Source organism: Protopterus annectens, chromosome 1.part1 (genome assembly GCF_019279795.1).
Source record: "Protopterus annectens isolate FY-2018-M chromosome 1.part1, PAN1.0, whole genome shotgun sequence".
Classification (NCBI taxonomy): Eukaryota; Metazoa; Chordata; order Ceratodontiformes; family Protopteridae; genus Protopterus; species Protopterus annectens.
The window spans coordinates 795233847-795253577 of record NC_056726.1 but is presented as its reverse complement, the minus strand read 5'-3'; the positions used below and the strand labels follow the sequence as shown (position 1 = coordinate 795253577).

At 43.2% G+C, this 19731-nt stretch overlaps 1 protein-coding gene across 1 annotated transcript in view; it reads right to left on the bottom strand.

Annotated features, from left to right (window-relative positions):
* CFAP53 (cilia and flagella associated protein 53) overlaps window positions 1-19731 on the bottom strand; it is a 500763-nt gene that overhangs the window by 365655 nt on the left and 115377 nt on the right. The window contains exon 3 of the mRNA XM_044078252.1: window positions 17278-17451. Within this exon, the coding sequence (XP_043934187.1) occupies window positions 17278-17451 (174 nt within the window). The remainder of the gene's footprint in view (window positions 1-17277; window positions 17452-19731) is intronic.

Below are 19731 nucleotides of genomic sequence, written 5' to 3'. Positions count from 1 at the left end.
AACCTATATATATACTGGGGATGCACAAGCCAGTGCATTTCTTTGTGCCGGTCCCAAGCCTGGATAAATGGGGAGGGTTGCATCAGGAAGGGCATCCGGCGTACAAATTTGCCAAATCGTACATGCAGACAACAGTACAGAAATACATACTGGATCGGTCGAGGCCCGGGTTAAGAACTACCACCACCAGTACTGTTGGCCAACAGGGTGCTGGCAGAAATTGGGCTACTGTTGGCTGAAGGAGGAGAAGAGGGGGAAGACATGCCCAAAGGCAGGTAAAGGCTAGGACTGTGATAGTGAGGGTCAGAACTTTGAATGTTGGCAGTATGACTGGGATAGGGAGAGAGCTAGCTGATATGATGGACCAAAGAAAGGTTGGTATATTGTGTGTGCAAGAGACCAGATGGAAGGGGAGCAAGGCTAGGTACATCGGAAGTGGTTTCAAATTGTTTTATCATGGTGTGGATGAGAGGAGAAATGGTGTAGGCATTATCCTGAAGGAACAGTATGCTAAGAGTGTTTTGGAGGTGAAAAGAGTGTCGGATAGAGTGATGTTTATGAAGCTGGAAATTGATGGTGTAATGATGAATGTTGTTAGTGCATATGCTCCACAAGCTGGGTGTGCGATGGATGAGAAAGAAAAATTTGGAGTGAGTTGGATGAAGTGGTGATGACTGTACCCAAGGGTGAGAGATTGGTGATTGGAGCAGATTTCAATGGGCATGTTGGTGAAGGGAACAGAGGGGATGAGGAAGTGATGGGTAGGTATGGTGTTAAGTAAAGAAATGCTTAAGGTCAGATGGTAGTGGATTTTGCGAAAAGGATGGACATGGCTGTGATGAATACGCATTTTAACAAGAGGGAGGAGCATAGGGTGACATACAAGAGTGGAGGAAGATGCACACAGGTGGATTATATCTTATGTAGAAGGGCCATTCTGAAGGAGATTGAAGACTGTAAAGTGGTGGCAGGGGAAAGTGTAGTTAGGTAGCATAGGATGGTGGTTTGTAGGATGACATTGGTGATCAAGAAGAGGAGGATGAATGTGAGGGCAGCACCAAGGATCAAATGGTGGAAATTGAAAAAAGGTAATTGTGAGGTGATGTTCAGGGAAGAGTTAAGACAGGCAGTGGGTGACAGTGAAGAGTTACCGAATAGCTGGATAACTACAGCAGAGCTAGTACGAGAGATGGCTAGAAAGGTGCTTGGTGTGACATCTGGAAAGAGGAAGGACAAGGAGACCTGGGGGTGGAATGAAGAAGTACAGGAGAGTATACAGAGAAAGAGGTTGGTGAAGAAGAAGTGGGATTGTCAAAGGGATGAAGAAAGTAGACAAGAGTATAAGGAGATGAGGTGCATGGCAAAGAGAGAGGTGGCGAAGGCTAAGGATAAGGCATATGAAGAGTTGTATAAAAGGTTGGACACTAAGGAGTGAGAAAAGGACCTGTTGGCTAGACAGAGGGACCAAGCTAGTAAAGATGTGCAGCAGGTAAGGGTGATAAAGGATAATGACAGAAACGTACCCACAAGCGAGGAGAGTGTGTTGAGCAGATGGAAAGAGTACTTTGAGGGGTTGATGAATGAAGAGAATGAGAGGGAGAGAAGGTTGGATGATGTGCGGATAGTGAATCATGAAATGCAGTGGATTAGCAAGGAGGAAGTAAGGATAGCTATGAAGAGGATAGAGAACAGAAAGGCTGTTGGTCCAGATGACATACCTGTGGAAGCATGGAGATGTTCAGGTGAAATGGCAGTGGAGTTTTTAACTAGATTGTTTAATGAAATCTTGGAAAGTGAGAGGATGCCTGAGGAATGGAGAAAAAGTGTTTTGGGACCGATTTTTAAGAATAAGGGTGATGTTCAGAGCTGTAGTAACTACAGAGGGATTAAACTGATCAGTCACAGCATGAAGTTATGGGAAAGAGTAGTGGAAGCTAGGTTAAGAAGGGAGGTGATGATTAGTGATCAGCAGTATGGTTTCATGCCAGGAAAGAGCACTACAGATGCAATGTTTGCTCTGAGAGTGTTGATGGAGAAGTACAGAGAAGGTCAGAAGGAGTTGCATTGTGTCTTTGTGGATTTAGAGAAAGCATATGACATGGTGCCTAGAGAGGAGTTGTGGTACTGTATGGGGAAGTCGGGAGTGTCAGAGAAGTATGTAAGAGTGGTACAGGATATGTACAAGGGTAGTGCGACAGCGGTAAGGTCTGCGGTGGGAGTGACGGATGCGTTTAAGGTGGAGGTGGGATTACTTCAAGGATCAGCTCTGAGCCCTTTCTTATTTGCAATGGTGATGGACAAGTTGACAGTCGAGCTCAGACAGGAGTCCCTGTGGACTATGATGTTTGCAGATGACATTGTGATATATAGTGAGAGTAGGGAACAGGTGGAGGAGACCCTGGAGAAGTGAAGATGTGCTCTAGAGAGAAGAGGAATGAAGGTCAGCAGGACTAAGACAGAATATATGTGTGTGAATGAGAGGGAGGATAGAGGAATGGTGAGGATGCAGGGAGTAGAGGTGGCGAAGGTGGATGAGTTTAAGTACTTGGGATCAACAGTTCAGAGTAATGGTGAGTGTGGAAGAGAGGTGAAGAAGAGAGTACAGGCAGGATGGAGTGGTTGGAGAAGAGTGTCAGGAGTGATTTGTGACAGAAGAGTACCAGTAAGAGTGAAAGGAAAGGTCTACAAGAGGGTAGTGAGACCAGCTATGTTATATGGGTTGGAGACAGTGGCACTGACAAAAAGGCAGGAGTCAGAGCTTGATATGGCAGAGTTGAAGATTTGCACTGGGTGTGATGAGGATGGACAGGATTAGGAATAAGCATATTAGAGGATCAGCCCAGGTTGGAAGGTTTGGAGACCTAAGATAAGGTTTATGGATGTGGTGAGAGAGGACATGCAGGTGGTTGGTGTGACAGAGCAAGATGCAGAGGACAGGAAGAAATGGGAGCAGTTGATCTGCTGTGGTGACCCCTCACTTTCCAGACTCAAAGCCTGTCACAAGTGGTGTCCCACAGGGCTCAGTCCTGGGTCCACTCTTGTTCGGCATCTACTTTTCTGAAGTACAAGCAAACACAGGAGGGTTATGGCTGACAAAGTTTGCAGATGACTGCAAACTGGGCGCCATAGTCGAAAACACATCTGACACAGATATCCTTCAGAAGGGCCTCACAGAAATGGATAACTGGTGCCAGAGCCATGGCCTAAAGTTAAATGCCAAGAAATGCATAGTCATACCCTTCAGGAAAAACAAGGTTACCCCTAGCTACCATATAGGTGGCAATCCACTGAGCACAGAAGAAGTCATCAGGGATCTGGGGACCCAGGTTGACAGTAGCCTTTTGACACTCATGTTGCTAAAGTAGTTAGGAAAACCTTCTACATTGCCCACCTGATCATGAAGGGATTCACATCTAGATCAAGGGAGGTCATCGCCCCTGTACTCATCACTCATTAGACCTATGATTGAGTACAATGCCCCATTTGGAATGTATCTGACCAGACACCTGCAGCAGCTGGAAAGGCCCCAAAAGTTCCTCACCAAAAGGATAAAGGGTCTCAAAAATATGTCTTATGCTGCCCGACTGAAAGAACTCCAGCTCTATTCAGTCTCATACCGCTTGCTCAGAGGTGACCTGTGCCTGACATATAAGGCCATGTCAAACCCTGATTTGATGAATATGCTTCACCTCAAAAAATCTAGATCCTCAGAACCACAAGGGCGGAGACTTAAACCTTGACACGGTTATTAATAGAACATGCTGGAGGGACAGATTCATCACCCAGAGACTCCCTATGCTGTGGAACAAAATCCCGGTACATGTGAGGCAGAGCACCTCGCTGGCCTTGTTCAAGAGGAATCTTGACCAATGGATGGGGGATCGCAGATATACCCCAGGGATTACTTCAGTGTCACTGCTTGACAGAGGCACAGCAAAATAATAGGCATAGTTTTATTCAAACTAAAGGGGTGGCGAAAGCCAAATAACTATGGGCTAGGCTTATAAATGCCCTTGGGCAGATAGCCTAGTATGAACCTATGAACCTATGAACCTAAAGCCACAGAGGCAAGATTACGTTGGTTTGGACATGTGCTGAGGAGGGATGCAGAGTATATTGGGAAAAAGATGCTAAGGTTGAAGCTGCCAGGTAACAGGAAAAGAGGAAGGCCTAAGATAAGGTTTATGGATGTGGTGAGAGAGGACATGCAGGTGGTTGGTGTGACAGAGCAAGATGCAGAGGACAGGAAGAAATGGGAGCAGCTGATCTGCTGTGGTGACCCCTAACGGGAGCAGCCGAAAAAACAATATATATATATATATATATATATATATATATATATATATATATAAAATCTATATGTATATTTATTTATTATTTATTTTTTTAATTTTACATTTGTTAACTGGGCTAGTCCAACTGGATACATGTCCATTTTCAGTGGAGGCCCGAGGAGAAAAGCTCCACTATCTAATGCATAATAACAAAAATACATTCAAAGTACATAGGTAATTTAAGACACAACTAAAACAGGGATTTAAAATTACATAGGGAATTAAGACACAAGTAAAACAGGCATATAGGCTTTCCTTTCAGTAAGTTCAAAAAGGTGAATACAGAGACTATCAAATTTCTACAGTACAGGTCAAAGTACATAGGCAATTTGAGATTCAACTAAAACAGGCATTCATAATTACATAGGGAATTTAAGACACAACTAAAACAGGCATTTAGGCTATCTTTTCAGTAAGTTCAAAAGGTGAAAGCAGAGACTATCAAATTTCCTCAGTACAGGTATATAAAATGTGAGACAGAAATAATTAAGTAGTTTAAAAGCAAAAGATACAGTTACTAGAAAATTTTAGTTTGAAGTTGAGACAGTCAATTTCTTAGGTAGAGATGAAAAATAAAATGGAGAAATAGAGTTGGGAGACAGTGCAAAGGATGCAGGAGAAGGTAGGAGGTACATGATCAGCTAGGGTTATTGCAAGAGCAAAGCCAGTGATTGGTTAGAAAATGTTTCAGTTGAGTTTTAAATAGTATGATAGAAGTTTGGGCTAAGAGGTCTGTAGGAAGTTAATTCCATATTTTACCAACTGAGTTGGAAAATATAGAGTCACCTGCTGTATTCTTTGATAGAGAGGTTTGAATCAGTATGTTATTGGAAGAGCGTAGGCTTTTTAGGTTGTTATAGGGTTTTATCAGGGTGGAGAGCATTGGTATCTTTTCTGGGTGGTGAAGGGCTTTATGGGCAGTTGTAAGCTGATATTATTGAATTAGGTGAGGTAACTCCATCCACCCTAGGTTAAGGAGGTTCAGGCAGTGATGTGTTTTATATGGAGAGGCAGTGGCAAATTTGGCAATGTTGTTATAGGCGGTTGTAAGCCTATTGACGTTATGTTTAGAAAGATTAGTATATATGGGGGATGCATATAGTAGAGTAGATATAAGATATGTTCTGGCTATGGTAGTTCTTGCTTCAGGAGTTAAGAAAGATTTGATTCTGTAGAGAGAACCTAATTTTTTGTTAGTTGCTTTTATGATAGAGTTGATATGAAAATCAAATTTTAGTAGGTTGTCGATAGTAACTCCTAGAAGTTTGGTTGTTTGGTCAGGAGAGATAAGGGTGCCATTGTTAGAAGTAAGTGTGAAACTAATAGGGGGAGACAGGTGTGTGGGTGAGAAGAGGAGAAGTTTAGTTTTCTTAGGGTTTAAGAGAAGGCAGTGATTGGAGAACCATTGTTCTATGGTGGTAAAAGTTTTTTGAGTAAGTGAGTGGAGGTCAGCTTGGGTTGTGGCAGAGAAGATGATGGTGGTGTCATCGGCGTACTGAATGCAAGTAGTTAGTGGGGTGGCTAGATACAGGTCGTTAATAAAGATGGAAAATAAAAGAGGACCTAAGATGGAGCCCTGAGGTACTCCTAAAGTGGTAGGGAGAAGTTCGGAAAGATTGTTGTTCCATAAAACAGCTTGTTTCGATTCTGAAGATAGGAAGTAAACCAGCTTAAAGCAAGATTATTGAGAGAGAGAGATTTTAAACAATGTAGGAGGAGTTGGTGATTCACCATGTCAAAGGCTTTTGACAGGTCTACAAAGAATGCAGATGAAAGAAGATTGTTATTCCGGTTTATATTAATGGTATCTATGAAGGATAATAAGGCTGTTGTGGTGCTATGGTAGGGACGAAAGCCATGTTGGCAAGTAGCTAGAAGGTTATTAGATAGGAGGTGATTTAAAAGCTGTTTGTGGATGCATTTCTCCATTATTTTAGCAATAGGAGATAGCAGTGCTATAGGGCGGTAGTTCAAGTACTCAAATGAATCGCCCCCTTTGAAGAGAGGGATGATGTGGGAGATTTTCCAGAGTGAGGGTATAGTACTTTCTTTTATGGTTCTGTTGATTAGAATAGAGATAGGGTAGGCAATAGCTTTAGCACCTAGCTGGAGATATTCCGCTGGCAATTTGTCAGCTGAGGGGGTTGAGGTTTTGAGTTTCTGAAGTAAATTAAGAATATAGGAAGTAGGTATGGGTTTAAGTTGAAATAGAGGTGGAGTGCAGTTAGTATTACCTAGTAAAGAGGAGTCAGGGCTTTGTTGGTTGGCCAGTTTAAGTATGGTTGAAGTAAAGAAGTTATTGAATGCGTTAGCTGTTTGTAGGGGAGAGTCAGGGCAGGAGCCTAGTGGGTTGGGGTTTCAACCTTGCCGGGGATAGTAGTGAGTTAATTGATTTCCAAAGTTTTTGTGGTTGGCGGTGGGAGGATTGCTGTAGCTTGGTGTAATAGTTCCTTTTATCTTGTTTGATAGCAAGCTTAGTCTTGTTCCTTTTTTGTTTGAAGCTAAGGTGATCAAAAGAGTCTTTCGTGGTTCTCCATTTAGTCCAAGCTTTATTCTTACTAAGGATAAGTTGTTTGGTGTTGGTTGTTAGCCATTGAGCTGTCTTAGATTTCATTCAGATAGAACGGATGGGGGCATGATGATCGAGAATAGTAAGAAAGGTATTATTAAAGTGGTTAACAGCTTCATCTATTGGGAGAGTTTTTAAAGGTGACCAATTAATCAAGCTGAGTTCGTTTTGAAACTGCTGAAGGTTAAAATGTTTTTTGCTGCGAGATGAGCGAATTAGGGGAGGTGTTGTTAGATGAGTTTTGTGCCTAATGATGTATGTGAGAGAGTGGTCACTAAGGTCGTCTGGGAGGGTACCTGTTGAATACATTTGTTGGGGACTATTAGTCAAGATCCAGTCAAGAATGGTTTCTTTGTTATTGTCTTTATTTGTTCTAGTTGTGGAGTTAACGGTTTGATGGAATCCGTGCAGGTTAATAATGGTAGAAGGATTAGTTTGTCTGCACATGTTCCAATCAATATTAAAGTCGCCTAGTAGTATTGTTTCTTGAAGGAGATTAATTGAAAACCAGTTTAGTAGGTCTTCTAATATGGGGGAATTGTTGCCTGGGGGAAGATACGTGCAGATAATATTAATAGTTTTGTGTGAGTTTAGGAAGAGTTTGGAAATAATCAGTTCAACATTAGAGTCATGTGGTGGGGTAAGGGCTGATTTACTTATTTCCAGTCCAGTTTTGAAGAGTATAGCTACTCCTCCACCTTTTTTGTTAAGACGATCTTGTCTTAGGATGTTATAGCCAGGGGGGATAATTTCGTTATCTTTTATTGTGGGTTTAAGCCAGGTTTCAGTAAGACAGAGAATGTCAAACTGTTGGACTTCTAGTAGGGCATGAAGAGCAGGAAGTTTGTTACATATGCTACGGATGTTAAGATGAGCTATTGTGAGAGATTTGGAAGGTTTAGTTTGTGGTGTAGACATAGGTTTCATAGTTTGGGAATTAGGGGATGGTATGTCTGTGTTTGGGCCTGGGTTGGGGTGGATGTCCCCATCAATTAATGATAAACCATGAATAAGGTTAGTTAGTTGTGAGGTTTTGATGCTGTGCAAGTGTTTTGTGAGTCGAAGAATAAGGTATTTGATGTGTGAGAGACGATGATATTTAGGTTCAAGATATGGGTTGCTGTATATGGGACTGTGATGGGTTGTGAGTGTAGTTGGGGGGGTAGCTAGGGTATGTTTGTGTGGAGTACAAAGGTAGGATTTAAAGGTTGCTCATAATAGGTTATGAGGTAGGTAGAGGTAAGAATAGTTAGAAGAGTTAGTAGTAGGAGAGGAAGGTGAGTGTAGGACATGTTGAGATGAGTGGGGATTGTATACAGTAGGTATGTGTTCAGAGAGGGAAAGGGTGGGTGTGGGAGTGGACTGCTATGGAGTGGGTGGAGAGAAGAATATGTTCTGATTGGCTAGGGAATGTGGTGGGTGTGGTTATGCGGGGATAAATGTAGAGGTCCCAGGGGCGGGTGAGATTTGGGGGCAAGGAGGGGGAGCGGAGTGAGCCCGAAGGGCGAACGGAGCGGGCAGAGCCAAAGGAGTAGGAAATTGCTGAGAGGAAACAATCAGCCAGGTATAATAACAGCAGGTAACAACGGCAGATCAGTAGTCAGGAATCAGAAAAATGAATACTAGTTGTATAAATCCAAATACAGCAAAAAGTAAGTATTACTTTACAAATCTGAACACTTTTAAAAGAAATTCCTGAGGTCTAATGGCTTACCGGCTAGCAGAATGTAATTGCTGAAGAGCACTTGTGTCCTGGTGGGAGACTAGAAATTTAAAAATGGCTCCATGCTCAGCAGGATTCTAATATAGACTTTGTATTGGGGGAGGGAGATAGCACAAGGGGTGTAAACCAGGTGGAATGCAAAGAAACCAGAGAGGCAATCAGTGGAAATCAGTGAAGGCCTCAGAGAGGGTAAGTAATATATCAAACTACCTGTAAAGTGAAGGAGAGAAGAGACAGCAAAGTTTATTAAGGTTGGGAGTGTGTCTTTACATTGACTTGCTGATTAGTAACCAGTTTGTGCACAGATTAGAGTAGGGAGATACATTAGCAATGATAGAGATGCAAATAAGCAGGTGATCCTCCAAGTGATACAAACTAAGGCAGAAAGAACTGAGAGGGCTGCTTGATGGTTAATTTAATTTAGTCACAGGAATGTGAATTAAAATCTATACTGTCTATTGGACAGTTAGGATTACTGTACTATCGGGGGGGGGGGACACAAGGCTACAACAGTCAGTTTTATTAGCAAGCTGAGAACTACTAAGAAATACTGCTAATGTAATAGCTTCACTCTCATAAAACATACAAGTAGAATGCCTGGGTGGACTGACCCTGCTCTTGAAGCTCAAAATGTTTATCCTTGTTTAGTTTGCAATACTGATTCCTTCTTACACTGTATAGATGGAGTGGTAGCCGCAGACTGCAGATTTGCTTGAGTGTGCTCCTGCTCTTGAAGCTCAAAATGTATATCCTTGTTTAGTTTGCAATACTGATTCCTTCTTCCACTGTATAGATGGAGTGGTAGCCGCAGACTGCAGATTTGCTTGAGTGTGCTCCTGCTCTTGAAGCTCAAAATGTATATCCTTGTTTAGTTTGCAATACTGATTCCTTCTTACACTGTATAGATGGAGTGGTAGCCGCAGACTGCAGATTTGCTTGAGTGTGCTCCTGCTCTTGAAGCTCAAAATGTATATCCTTGTTTAGTTTGCAATACTGATTCCTTCTTACACTGTATTGATGGAGTGGTAGCCGCAGACTGCAGATTTGCTTGAGTGTGCTCGGCTAGCAGAATGTAATTGCTAAAGAGCACTTGTGTCCTGGTGGGAGACTAGAAATTTAAAGAAAGTTTAAGGAAGGAACTTATATTTAGAAGTTATGTACCTACCATAACGTTCCATGTTAGTTGTCTTCTCTCGCCTTCTTTCTTGCTGGATGGGTTTGGAGCCGATCCTCGGCTCCGACTCGGCACTTGCTTAGCTTGAGAACTCCTTTTACCAGCTCGAGGCAACCCTATATCCCATGATGCAAGGCGAACTACCTCAGATCTCGTTTGGTAGCTAACCTACCCTGCTAAGGACTAACCTAATATATTTTAGGAAACCCAAGTTCATAATAAAGGAGTCCTCTAATGAAGGCTCAGGAGGAAACAACCTGATAAGAGGAACTCTTCAAGATCTGTCCAGGCCAGGGGGAAGGAGGGAGGGACGCAAGAAAGAAGGCGAGAGAAGACAACTAACATGGAACGTTATGGTAGGTACATAACTTCTAAATGTTAAGTTGTCAATCTCGCCTTCATTCTTGCTGGATGGGGCCGCGTCCCTAGCACCTGTATCCCGGGTGGCTCAATGGAACAGACTCTTGAGAACTGTGGAACCAAAACTGGCCCTGTCTCTGGAGGCCAAATCTAACTTGCAATGAGAGACAAAGGTATGAGGAGTGGCCCAAGTAGCTGCTGCACAAATGGTATCAATGGGTAGTCTATCCTGAAAGGCTGCAGAAGTGGATAGACTCCTGGTTGAGTGTGCTTTCGGTTTAGAAGGTAGTTGCTTGCCTCTGAGTGAATACACATAAGAAATGGTGGCAGACAACCATCTGGATAAGGTCACTTTAGACACTGGGAGACCTTTCCTGTTTTCTGCATAGGAGACAAATAATTGGTCCGATTTCCTGAATTGTTTCGTTCTATGCAAATAGTACCTGAGCTGACGATGGACATCCAAAAAGTGAAGCTTTTGTTCAGCTCTGTCAGAATAATTTGGGAAAAAGACTGGTAGATCGATGGATTGATTAATATTGGTTTGAGAAACAACTTTGGGGAGAAAGGACGGGTTCATTCTTAAGGATACCCTGTCCTAGTGAAAAACCAGGTAAGGGGAACGGATGCAGAGAGCTTGAATCTCGGAAACCCTTCTTGCTGAAGTGACAGCCAGTAAAAATATAGTTTTCCAGGTCAATAATTTCAATGAACATGAAGCAGACGGTTCGAAGGGTGGTAACATTAAGGATGCCAACATTAAATTTAGATCCCATTCTGGAGGAGGATGTTTTATTGGCGGCTTTAGGAGAAACACTCCTCTCAGAAAGGCCTTGCATAGTCTATGAGACATAATGTTATAATCTTGCAAGCCAACATGATATTTGGAAATAGCAGCCAGTTGAACTTTTACTGTAGATGAAGAAGATCCTGACTGAAAAACTTCAGCCAGAAAATCTAAAACAGAATGCACAGGAGCAGTAAAGGGATCAATATTTCTGGAATTTACCCAAATGGAAAAACGTCGCCACTTGCTAGCATAAACGGTTCTGGTGGACGACTTTAAAGAAGCCACTAAGATATCTCTGACCGGATCAGAGATCATAGGAAGCCTGGCTAGGGAAGGAAGTGGAGCAACCAAGCAGTGAGGTTGAGAGATTGAATGGCCCGATGTAGTTGACCCGACTGGTGGATCAAGAGATCCGGAACTGGGTCCAGATGCCAGGGCTGCACCAGGAGGTGACGATGCCTAGACGGAAACCAAATTTGTCGAGGCCAGTAAGGGGCAATGAGAATCAACTTGGCCCACAAAACGGTGGCTTTCTGAATGACTTGTGGAATCAAGGGAAAAGGAGGAAAAGCGTACAGAAGTCCCCGGGGCCAATCCTGGGTTAGAGAGTCTCTCAGGGGTTGGCCTGGTAGGGGAAAGAGGGTGAAAAAATCGGGGCACTTGTTGTTTTGGGGTGTAGCAAAAAGATCGCAACAAGGTGTGCCCCACTTCAGAAAAATCTGGTCCACTACAGATTGATTGAGAGACCACTCGTGAGGCATGAGAATGGATCTGCTCAGCCTGTCCGCCAAGAGGTTGGACCTGCCGGGGATGTGCGTTGCTATCAGAAACCGATGAGAGGAGATTGCCCATTGCTAAAGTCTGAGAGCTTCTCGACACAACGGATAGGACCTGGTCCCGCCCTGCTTGTTGATGTACCAGACCACGGACATGTTGTCCGTTTGTACTGCAATAGTCCCCGCGGGAAGAAAGTCGTTGAGGGCTTGCAACGTTAAAAACACTGCTCTCATCTCCAGGACATTTATGTGCAGATGGTATTCTATGGGTTGCCACGTCCCGTGGACCATCCTGCCCTGATAATGCCCCCCCCACCCGATCAGAGAGGCATCCGTAGTAACTGTGGCAACCGGAGGAGGGGGAACAAAAGGTCGGCCCTGATGAAGAAGAGGGGAAGATATCCACCAGTTCAGATGAGTCCTGCACGATTGTGTGACTAATATTTCGTGCCTCATCGGAAGACTGTGGAACGACCACTGAGTGAATAACATCCACTGCAGAAGACGCATGTGGAAGCGAGCCAGTGGTAGAAGAACAATGGCCGCAGCCATAAGACCTAGAACCTTTAGTATCAGTCTGGCTTTGACTTTGCTGCTCTGCAATAAAATCCGAACGTATTTTTGGATGTCCAGAATTCTTTGATCTGTTAGTCTGGCTAACATTTTGACGGTGTTTAATTCTGCGCCTATAAAGGTGATAGATTGGCAAGGCCGCAGAGAAGATTTTTCGAAATTCACTGAAATTCCCAAACTCCTGCATAGCTGCAGAGTGTAGTCTCTGGTCTGAAGAAGCTGACACCTGGTGGTAGCGGAGAGGAGCCAGTCATCTAAATAAGGAAACACCTGGGATCCTTGACGTCTCAGATGAGCTGTGACCACTGCCATGCATTTGGTAAACACTCTGGGGGCTGAAGTGAGGCCAAAGGGCAGGGCTCTGAATTGCTAATGACTGGTCCCTAGCCGAAAGCGGAGAAACCTTCTGGAGCACCTGTGAATCTTTATGTGATAGTACGCGTCCTGAAGGTCTATAGAGCACATCCAGTTGTCCTTGCCCAGAAAGGGCAGAATGGACTGAAGCGTGACCATCCGGAATCTTGCCTTCTTGACAAATCTGTTTAGACTGCTCAGGTCTAATATTGGTCTCCAATCTCGCGTCCTTTTGGGGACCAAAAGAATCTCAGTAGACGCCGGATCCTACTTGGTCTGCCGGAACAGTCTGGACGGCTCTTTTCTAGGAGCTTTAAAACCTCCTGTTCTGCCAAATCCCTTTGACCGGGTGAGATGTCTGGAAGGATTGTTGAGGTACGGATACCTTTCAAGGGGATTTTGTAACCCTCGGATATGATCGACTGTACCCACATATCTTGTGAAAGGGAATGCCAGGCTACTGGGTACAGCGAAATCCTTCCCGACTGCCTCCAAGGGTGGACAGTCGGGCAACACCTCAGGGTGCTGAAAGGGCTTCAGGAAGAGACTCCCTGTTGCCCTGGTTCTGAGGGCCCCCTGCCTCTAGGGCGGCGTATTATTGTTACCCCTCTGCCTCTGGGGTAAACTGACCACGTGTGTCCGTGTAGCTCCTTGGGCTTTATGGAACCACATCTTCCTCCCTTCTGACCCTTGGGATAGGGTCTAGAAGGGTGGAAAAATGGACTCCAACGGCAGAAAGAGTTTTACCGTCCTGCTCACACCTGGTCAAGGTTTCCTTCACCTGAGGTCCAACAAAGCCGAACCGTCAAAGGGGTATTGGTGAAGGACGCCTTAAAGGTCCGCAAAATTACAAAGCCGCATCCAGGCTTGACGCCTAAGAGCCACTCCTGTGCCTGCGGCCCTGCTCGCTCCATCGGCTGCATAGGATATGAGCCGCATGGAGGAGTTGGTTAAGGAATTCAGGATTGCTAGCTGTGAGGCAATCTTTTCTTGAGCCCCAGCAGCAGAAGGATCCTGGACCACTTCACCTAGTTCCTTGAGAATATCTCTTTGAAGCCTGGTGAAGTGACAAAGGTAGTTCAGCTTAACGATAGCAAAGGTCGCTGAAGAAAACATCCGCTTTCCATACCTGTCCATGGTCCTAGAATCTTTGTTAGAGGATGGACAGGTACTGAAGGATCCGCAGTTCCTTCTTAGTGGCCGCCACCACCATAGCATCCACAGAGACGCCCTGAACTGTTTCTTTGTTATTGTTTTTATTTGTTCTAGTTGTGGAGTTAACGGTTTGATGGAATCCGTGCAGGTTAATAATGGTAGATGGATTAGTTTGTTTGCACATGTTCCAATCAATATTAAAGTCGCCTAGTAGTATTGTTTCTTGAAGGAGATTAATTGAAAACCAGTTTAGTAGGTCTTCTAATATGGGGGAATTGTTGCCTGGGGGAAGATAAGTGCAGATAATATTAATAGTTTTGTGTGAGTTTAGGAAGAGTTTGGAAATAATCAGTTCAACATTAGAGTCATGTGGTGGGGTAAGGGCTGATTTACTTATTTCCAGTCCAGTTTTGAAGAGTATAGCTACTCCTCCACCTTTTTGTTAAGGCGATCTTGTCTTAGGATGTTATAGCCAGGGGGATAATTTAGGTTATCTTTTATTGTGGGTTTAAGCCAGGTTTCAGTAAGACAGAGAATGTCAAACTGTTGGACTTCTAGTAGGGCATGAAGAGCAGGAAGTTTTTTACATATGCTACGGATGTTAAGATGAGCTATTGTGAGAGATTTGGGAGGTTTAGTTTGTGGTGTAGACATAGGTTTCATAGTTTGGGAATTAGGGATGGTATGTCTGTGTTTGGGCCTGGGTTGGGGTGGATGTCCCCATCAATTAATGATAAACCATGAATAAGGTTAGTTAGTTGTGAGGTTTTGATGTTGTGCAAGTGTTTTGTGAGTCAAGAATAAGGTATTTGATGTGTGAGAGACGATGATATTTAGGTTCAAGATATGGGTTGCTGTATATGGGACTGTGATGGGTTGTGAGTGTAGTTGGGGGGGTAGCTAGGGTATGTTTGTGTGGAGTACAAAGGTAGGATTTAAAGGTTGCTCATAGTAGGTTATGAGGTAGGTAGAGGTAAGAATAGTTAGAAGAGTTAGTAGTAGGAGAGGAAGGTGAGTGTAGGACATGTTGAGATGAGTGGGGATTGTATACAGTAGGTATGTGTTCAGAGAGGGAAAGGGTGGGTGTGGGAGTGGACTGCTATGGAGTGGGTGGAGAGAAGAATATGTTCTGATTGGCTAGGGAATGTGGTGGGTGTGGTTATGCGGGGATAAATGTAGAGGTCCCAGGGGCGGGTGGAATTTGGGGGCAGAGAGGGGGAGCAGAGTGAGCCCGAAGGGCGAACGGAGCGGGCAGAGCCAAAGGAGTAGGAAATTGCTGAGAGGAAACAATCAGCCAGGTATAATAACAGCAGGTAACAACGGCAGATCAGTAGTCAGGAATCAGAAAAATGAATACTAGTTGTATAAATCCAAATACAGCAAAAAGTAAGTATTACTTTACAAATCTGAACACTTTTAAAAGAAATTCCTGAGGTCTAATGGCTTACCGGCTAGCAGAATGTAATTGCTGAAGAGCACTTGTGTCCTGGTGGGAGACTAGAAATTTAAAGATGGCTCCATGCTCAGCAGGATTCTAATATAGACTTTGTATTGGGGGAGATAGCACAAGGGGTGTAAACCAGGTGGAATGCAAAGAAACCAGAGAGGCAATCAGGGGAAATCAGTGAAGGCCTCAGAGAGGGTAAGTAATATATCAAACTACCTGTAAAGTGAAGGAGAGAAGAGACAGCAAAGTTTATTAAGGTTGGGAGTGTGTCTTTACATTGACTTGCTGATTAGTAACCAGTTTGTGCACAGATTAGAGTAGGGAGATACATTAGCAATGATAGAGATGCAAATAAGCAGGTGATCCTCCAAGTGATACAAACTAAGGCAGAAAGAACTGAGAGGGCTGCTTGATGGTTAATTTAATTTAGTCACAGGGATGTGAATTAAAATCTATACTGTCTATTGGACAGTTAGGATTACTGTACTATCGGAGGGGAGACACAAGGCTACAACAGTCAGTTTTATTAGCAAGCTGAGAACTACTAAGAAATACTGCTAATGTAATAGCTTCACTCTCATAAAACATACAAGTAGAATGCCTGGGTGGACTGACCCTGCTCTTGAAGCTCAAAATGTATATCCTTGTTTAGTTTGCAATACTGATTCCTTCTTATACTGTATAGATGGAGTGGTAGCAGACTGCAGATTTGCTTGAGTGTGCTCCTGCTCTTGAAGCTCAAAATGTATATCCTTGTTTAGTTTGCAATACGGATTCCTTCTTACACTGTATAGATGGAGTGGTAGCCGCAGACTGCAGATTTGCTTGAGTGTGCTCCTGCTCTTGAAGCTCAAAATGTATATCCTTGTTTAGTTTGCAATACTGATTCCTTCTTACACTGTATAGATGGAGTGGTAGCCGCAGACTGCAGATTTGCTTGAGTGTGCTCCTGCTCTTGAAGCTCAAAATGTATATCCTTGTTTAGTTTGCAATACTGATTCCTTCTTACACTGTATTGATGGAGTGGTAGCCGCAGACTGCAGATTTGCTTGAGTGTGCTCGACTAGCAGAATGTAATTGCTGAAGAGCACTTGTGTCCTGGTGGGAGTCTAGAAATTTAAAGAAAGTTTAAGGAAGGAACTTATATATATAGGTTTAAAAAGGAAGGAACTTATATATATATATAAGTGTGTGTGTGTGTATATATGCATATATATATATATATATATATATATATATATATATATATATATATATGTAGAGAGAGAGAGAGAGAGAGATGGGGGGATAATTATAGAGTACATATGGCCCCCTATCTATCCATTCCAGTGTGACAGGCATACAAATATAGCACAAATTCTAGACACTATCTCTATGCACCCTTCACAAAGTAATATGACCCAACACATCTTGTGCTGACAGCTCAATGCCAACACCCCACTAGAACAGTAAACGGTGCTCACCAATAGAACTCAGAAGTAAAAAAAAATGCAGTGCTCCTCTACACATCCTTGTACAATGTGTGTCACATATTTTGAATAATATCCTTTTCCTCTCCAGTGCAAGCCCCCACACATACATCAGCTCCATGGAGTTGTGCATGGTAGTTATAAAAGTCAGTCGGAACAGATAGTATAGAATAGTGAAAAAGTGTCTCTGTGTCAACATTCATAGAAGTAATGGGGTGAACACAACCTACCATTTTTTTCCCTGATTATTAGCCAATTCTAGGCTCAGGAAGAGAGTTCTAAGAATTGTCTTGGTGCATTTTCTATTGTGATATCTTTCTATGGCCCATAAAATGGAACAAAAGAGAAAAAAAGTGACAAAATATTAATGCTGACTTTTAACACTACAGCAACTGAAACTAACCTTATTTAAACAAATCTACAGAAAAAGGAATGCTGAACATAACTGCATCCTCTTAAGCTATGAAGCAAAAAGAGGAAATGGGTCTGGCAGGCGTTGTGACAGTAAAGCAACAGAACATTAAAATGGTTCATTTGCCAGGCATAAAATTACCTGAATTGTTGTTCACGTTTTTCAGCAGCAAGTTCTTGTCTTTCACGTTCTCTCTTTTCCCTCAACAGTTTTGCTCTCTCTCTCATTTTCGCTTGTCGTTCTAATGTTGTTTCTTCCATGGACTCCATTTCTCTGATATAGTCTTGCTCCTCAGCCTCCAGCATTTCTTGAAGCCTGAAAAGTACATATGAACTGATAAACATTTGTTTTGTGTTGCAAGGTTTTTACAATCTCCTCATCTAACACTAAAATTGAGGTCATCAGCCGTACTAAACTCCTTGGGGTTATCACTGATGAAAACCTAACATTCATATAAATGAACTTGTAAAAAAATACCAAAAATTGGAAGCAGTATACAGAGCTGTTCTCTACTTTACTAACCATATTAGAAGACAGGTCTCTCCCAACCTTATTCTATACTGCCCTCATTTTGATTAACCTACAAGCAGTCCACATCAATTTAGGAGAACAATGCTGTAATAAAATAACAAAATCTGCCACTAACACATCTTATAAAGCTCATCACTGTCTGGCATTCAAGCAAGTTTTCTGGCTTGAACTCTCACATTACTTAGAACTATCCCAGCTTCTTATTTCACAAAGCCTCATTGCTGCTTGAATCTAGCCAACATCCTAAAACTTTACTCTCCCAATAGAGCTCTTCGTTCTTCCAATAAATTGCTCCACTTGACAGCCAAAGCCAATAACCATACTGGCAACTACCTTTACTCCTCTTGTGTTGCTAGGCTATGAAATGCCATCCCATTTCAAATCAAACAAGTTAAAAAAATTAAACTTTTCAAGGAGAGGGGGGAAAAGGGACGGCCCCATAGAATCTCTTCTGGCTTCATCCACCAATATAAATCCTTTTTGCAGCGATTTATCAAAACTGGATGGAACATGGGGTGCATTAGAAGTAACCATTGTGATGCCAAGAGTCACTGAAGCAGCCTCATGTGATACCTCACTAAGGGATCGAATGTTGGATGGCGGAGTGGTGCAGTGGTTGCATTGTCACCTCACAGCAAGAGGTTCTCTGGTTCGATTCTCAATTCTCAGCTAGGGTGCCTTCTGTGGGGAGTCTGCATGTCCTCCCTGCATTCATGTGGGTTTCCTCCATGTGCTCTGGTTTCCTTCCACATTACAAAGACATGCATCTGGAGCATTTCTCCCTGAGCCTCCACTGAAAATTGGCTTTGTTCCAAGTCAGACTTTCCCAGTAAACAAATATCCAATAAAATAAATAAAAACATTATTGTTGCTACCATGGTTCCCAGAGCTTGTAGTACTAGACAAGCAGGAACTTTGTTTTGGGAAATGAGTACCTGAAGTTGCGATCTGAGTTTCAATAGTCTGTGGACAGGAAGGGAGACTACACAGGATACTATATTTAACTTTGCTCCAATAAACTCCAGATCCTGCATGGGAGTCAGTTGTGACTTTTCTTTGTTGACTGAAATGCCTAGTGTCTCGACAAGTTGTAGAACAATGTCTATGGCGTAAAGCAGTAGATGCCTGGAGAAAGCGGTGAGGAGCCAGTGCCAGAGGTTACCATGGAAACATGCAGAATCCCTGTAGTCTCAAATGAGCTGCTACAACTGCCATACATTTGGTGAACACCCTAGGGACTGTGTTGAGACCGAAGGGCAGTGCTTGAAATTGGTAATGACTGGCTCCTAGCTGGAAGTGAAGATACCTTTTGCATTATTTGTCCATTTGTATGTGGTAATATGCATCCTGAAGATCTATACAGCACATCAAATTGTCCTTCTCCAGAAAGGGAAGGATTGACTGAACCATGACCATCCAGAATATTGTCTGCTGTACAAATTTGTTCAATAGGCTGAGATCCAAGATTGGTCTCCAGTCCCCTGTCTTTTTTGGCACTAAAAAGAATCTTGAGTAGAATCTGGATCCTATTTGATCTGGTGGGACTACTTGTATGACTCTTTTTTGAAGCAGCTTTTGAATCTGTAGTGCTGCAAGATCCCTCTGACTGGGTGGAACATCGGGGATTCTCTTTTGGGATTTTGGGCAATGATTGAATGGAATATGGTAACCTCTGTTAATTATTTTCTGCATCCAGGTGTCCGAGGTTATTGTAAGCCTGGTTGAATGGTGCAGGGAGAACCTTCCCCTGCCTGTTTCCAGACATAAGCAATCAGGCCTCCATTTAGGAATGCTGATAGGGTTGTCCAGAAACGGAATCCCTGGAGCCCTGGTTGTGTAGACCCCCTCTGTCACAGGAGGGCATTTTCCAGAAGACCTCCCCCCTCTGCCCCGGGAGGAATATTCTCCACGTGTGTCCCGAAAAGGCCCTTGGGTGTTCTTGAACCACATTTTTCCAGTCCTCTGATTCCTGGAGAAGGTTGCTGTGGAGCACAAAAATGAACGCCCAGAGCAGAAAGGGTATTTCCATTTTTTTCACACCTGGCTAGTGGGTCTCTGACTTTT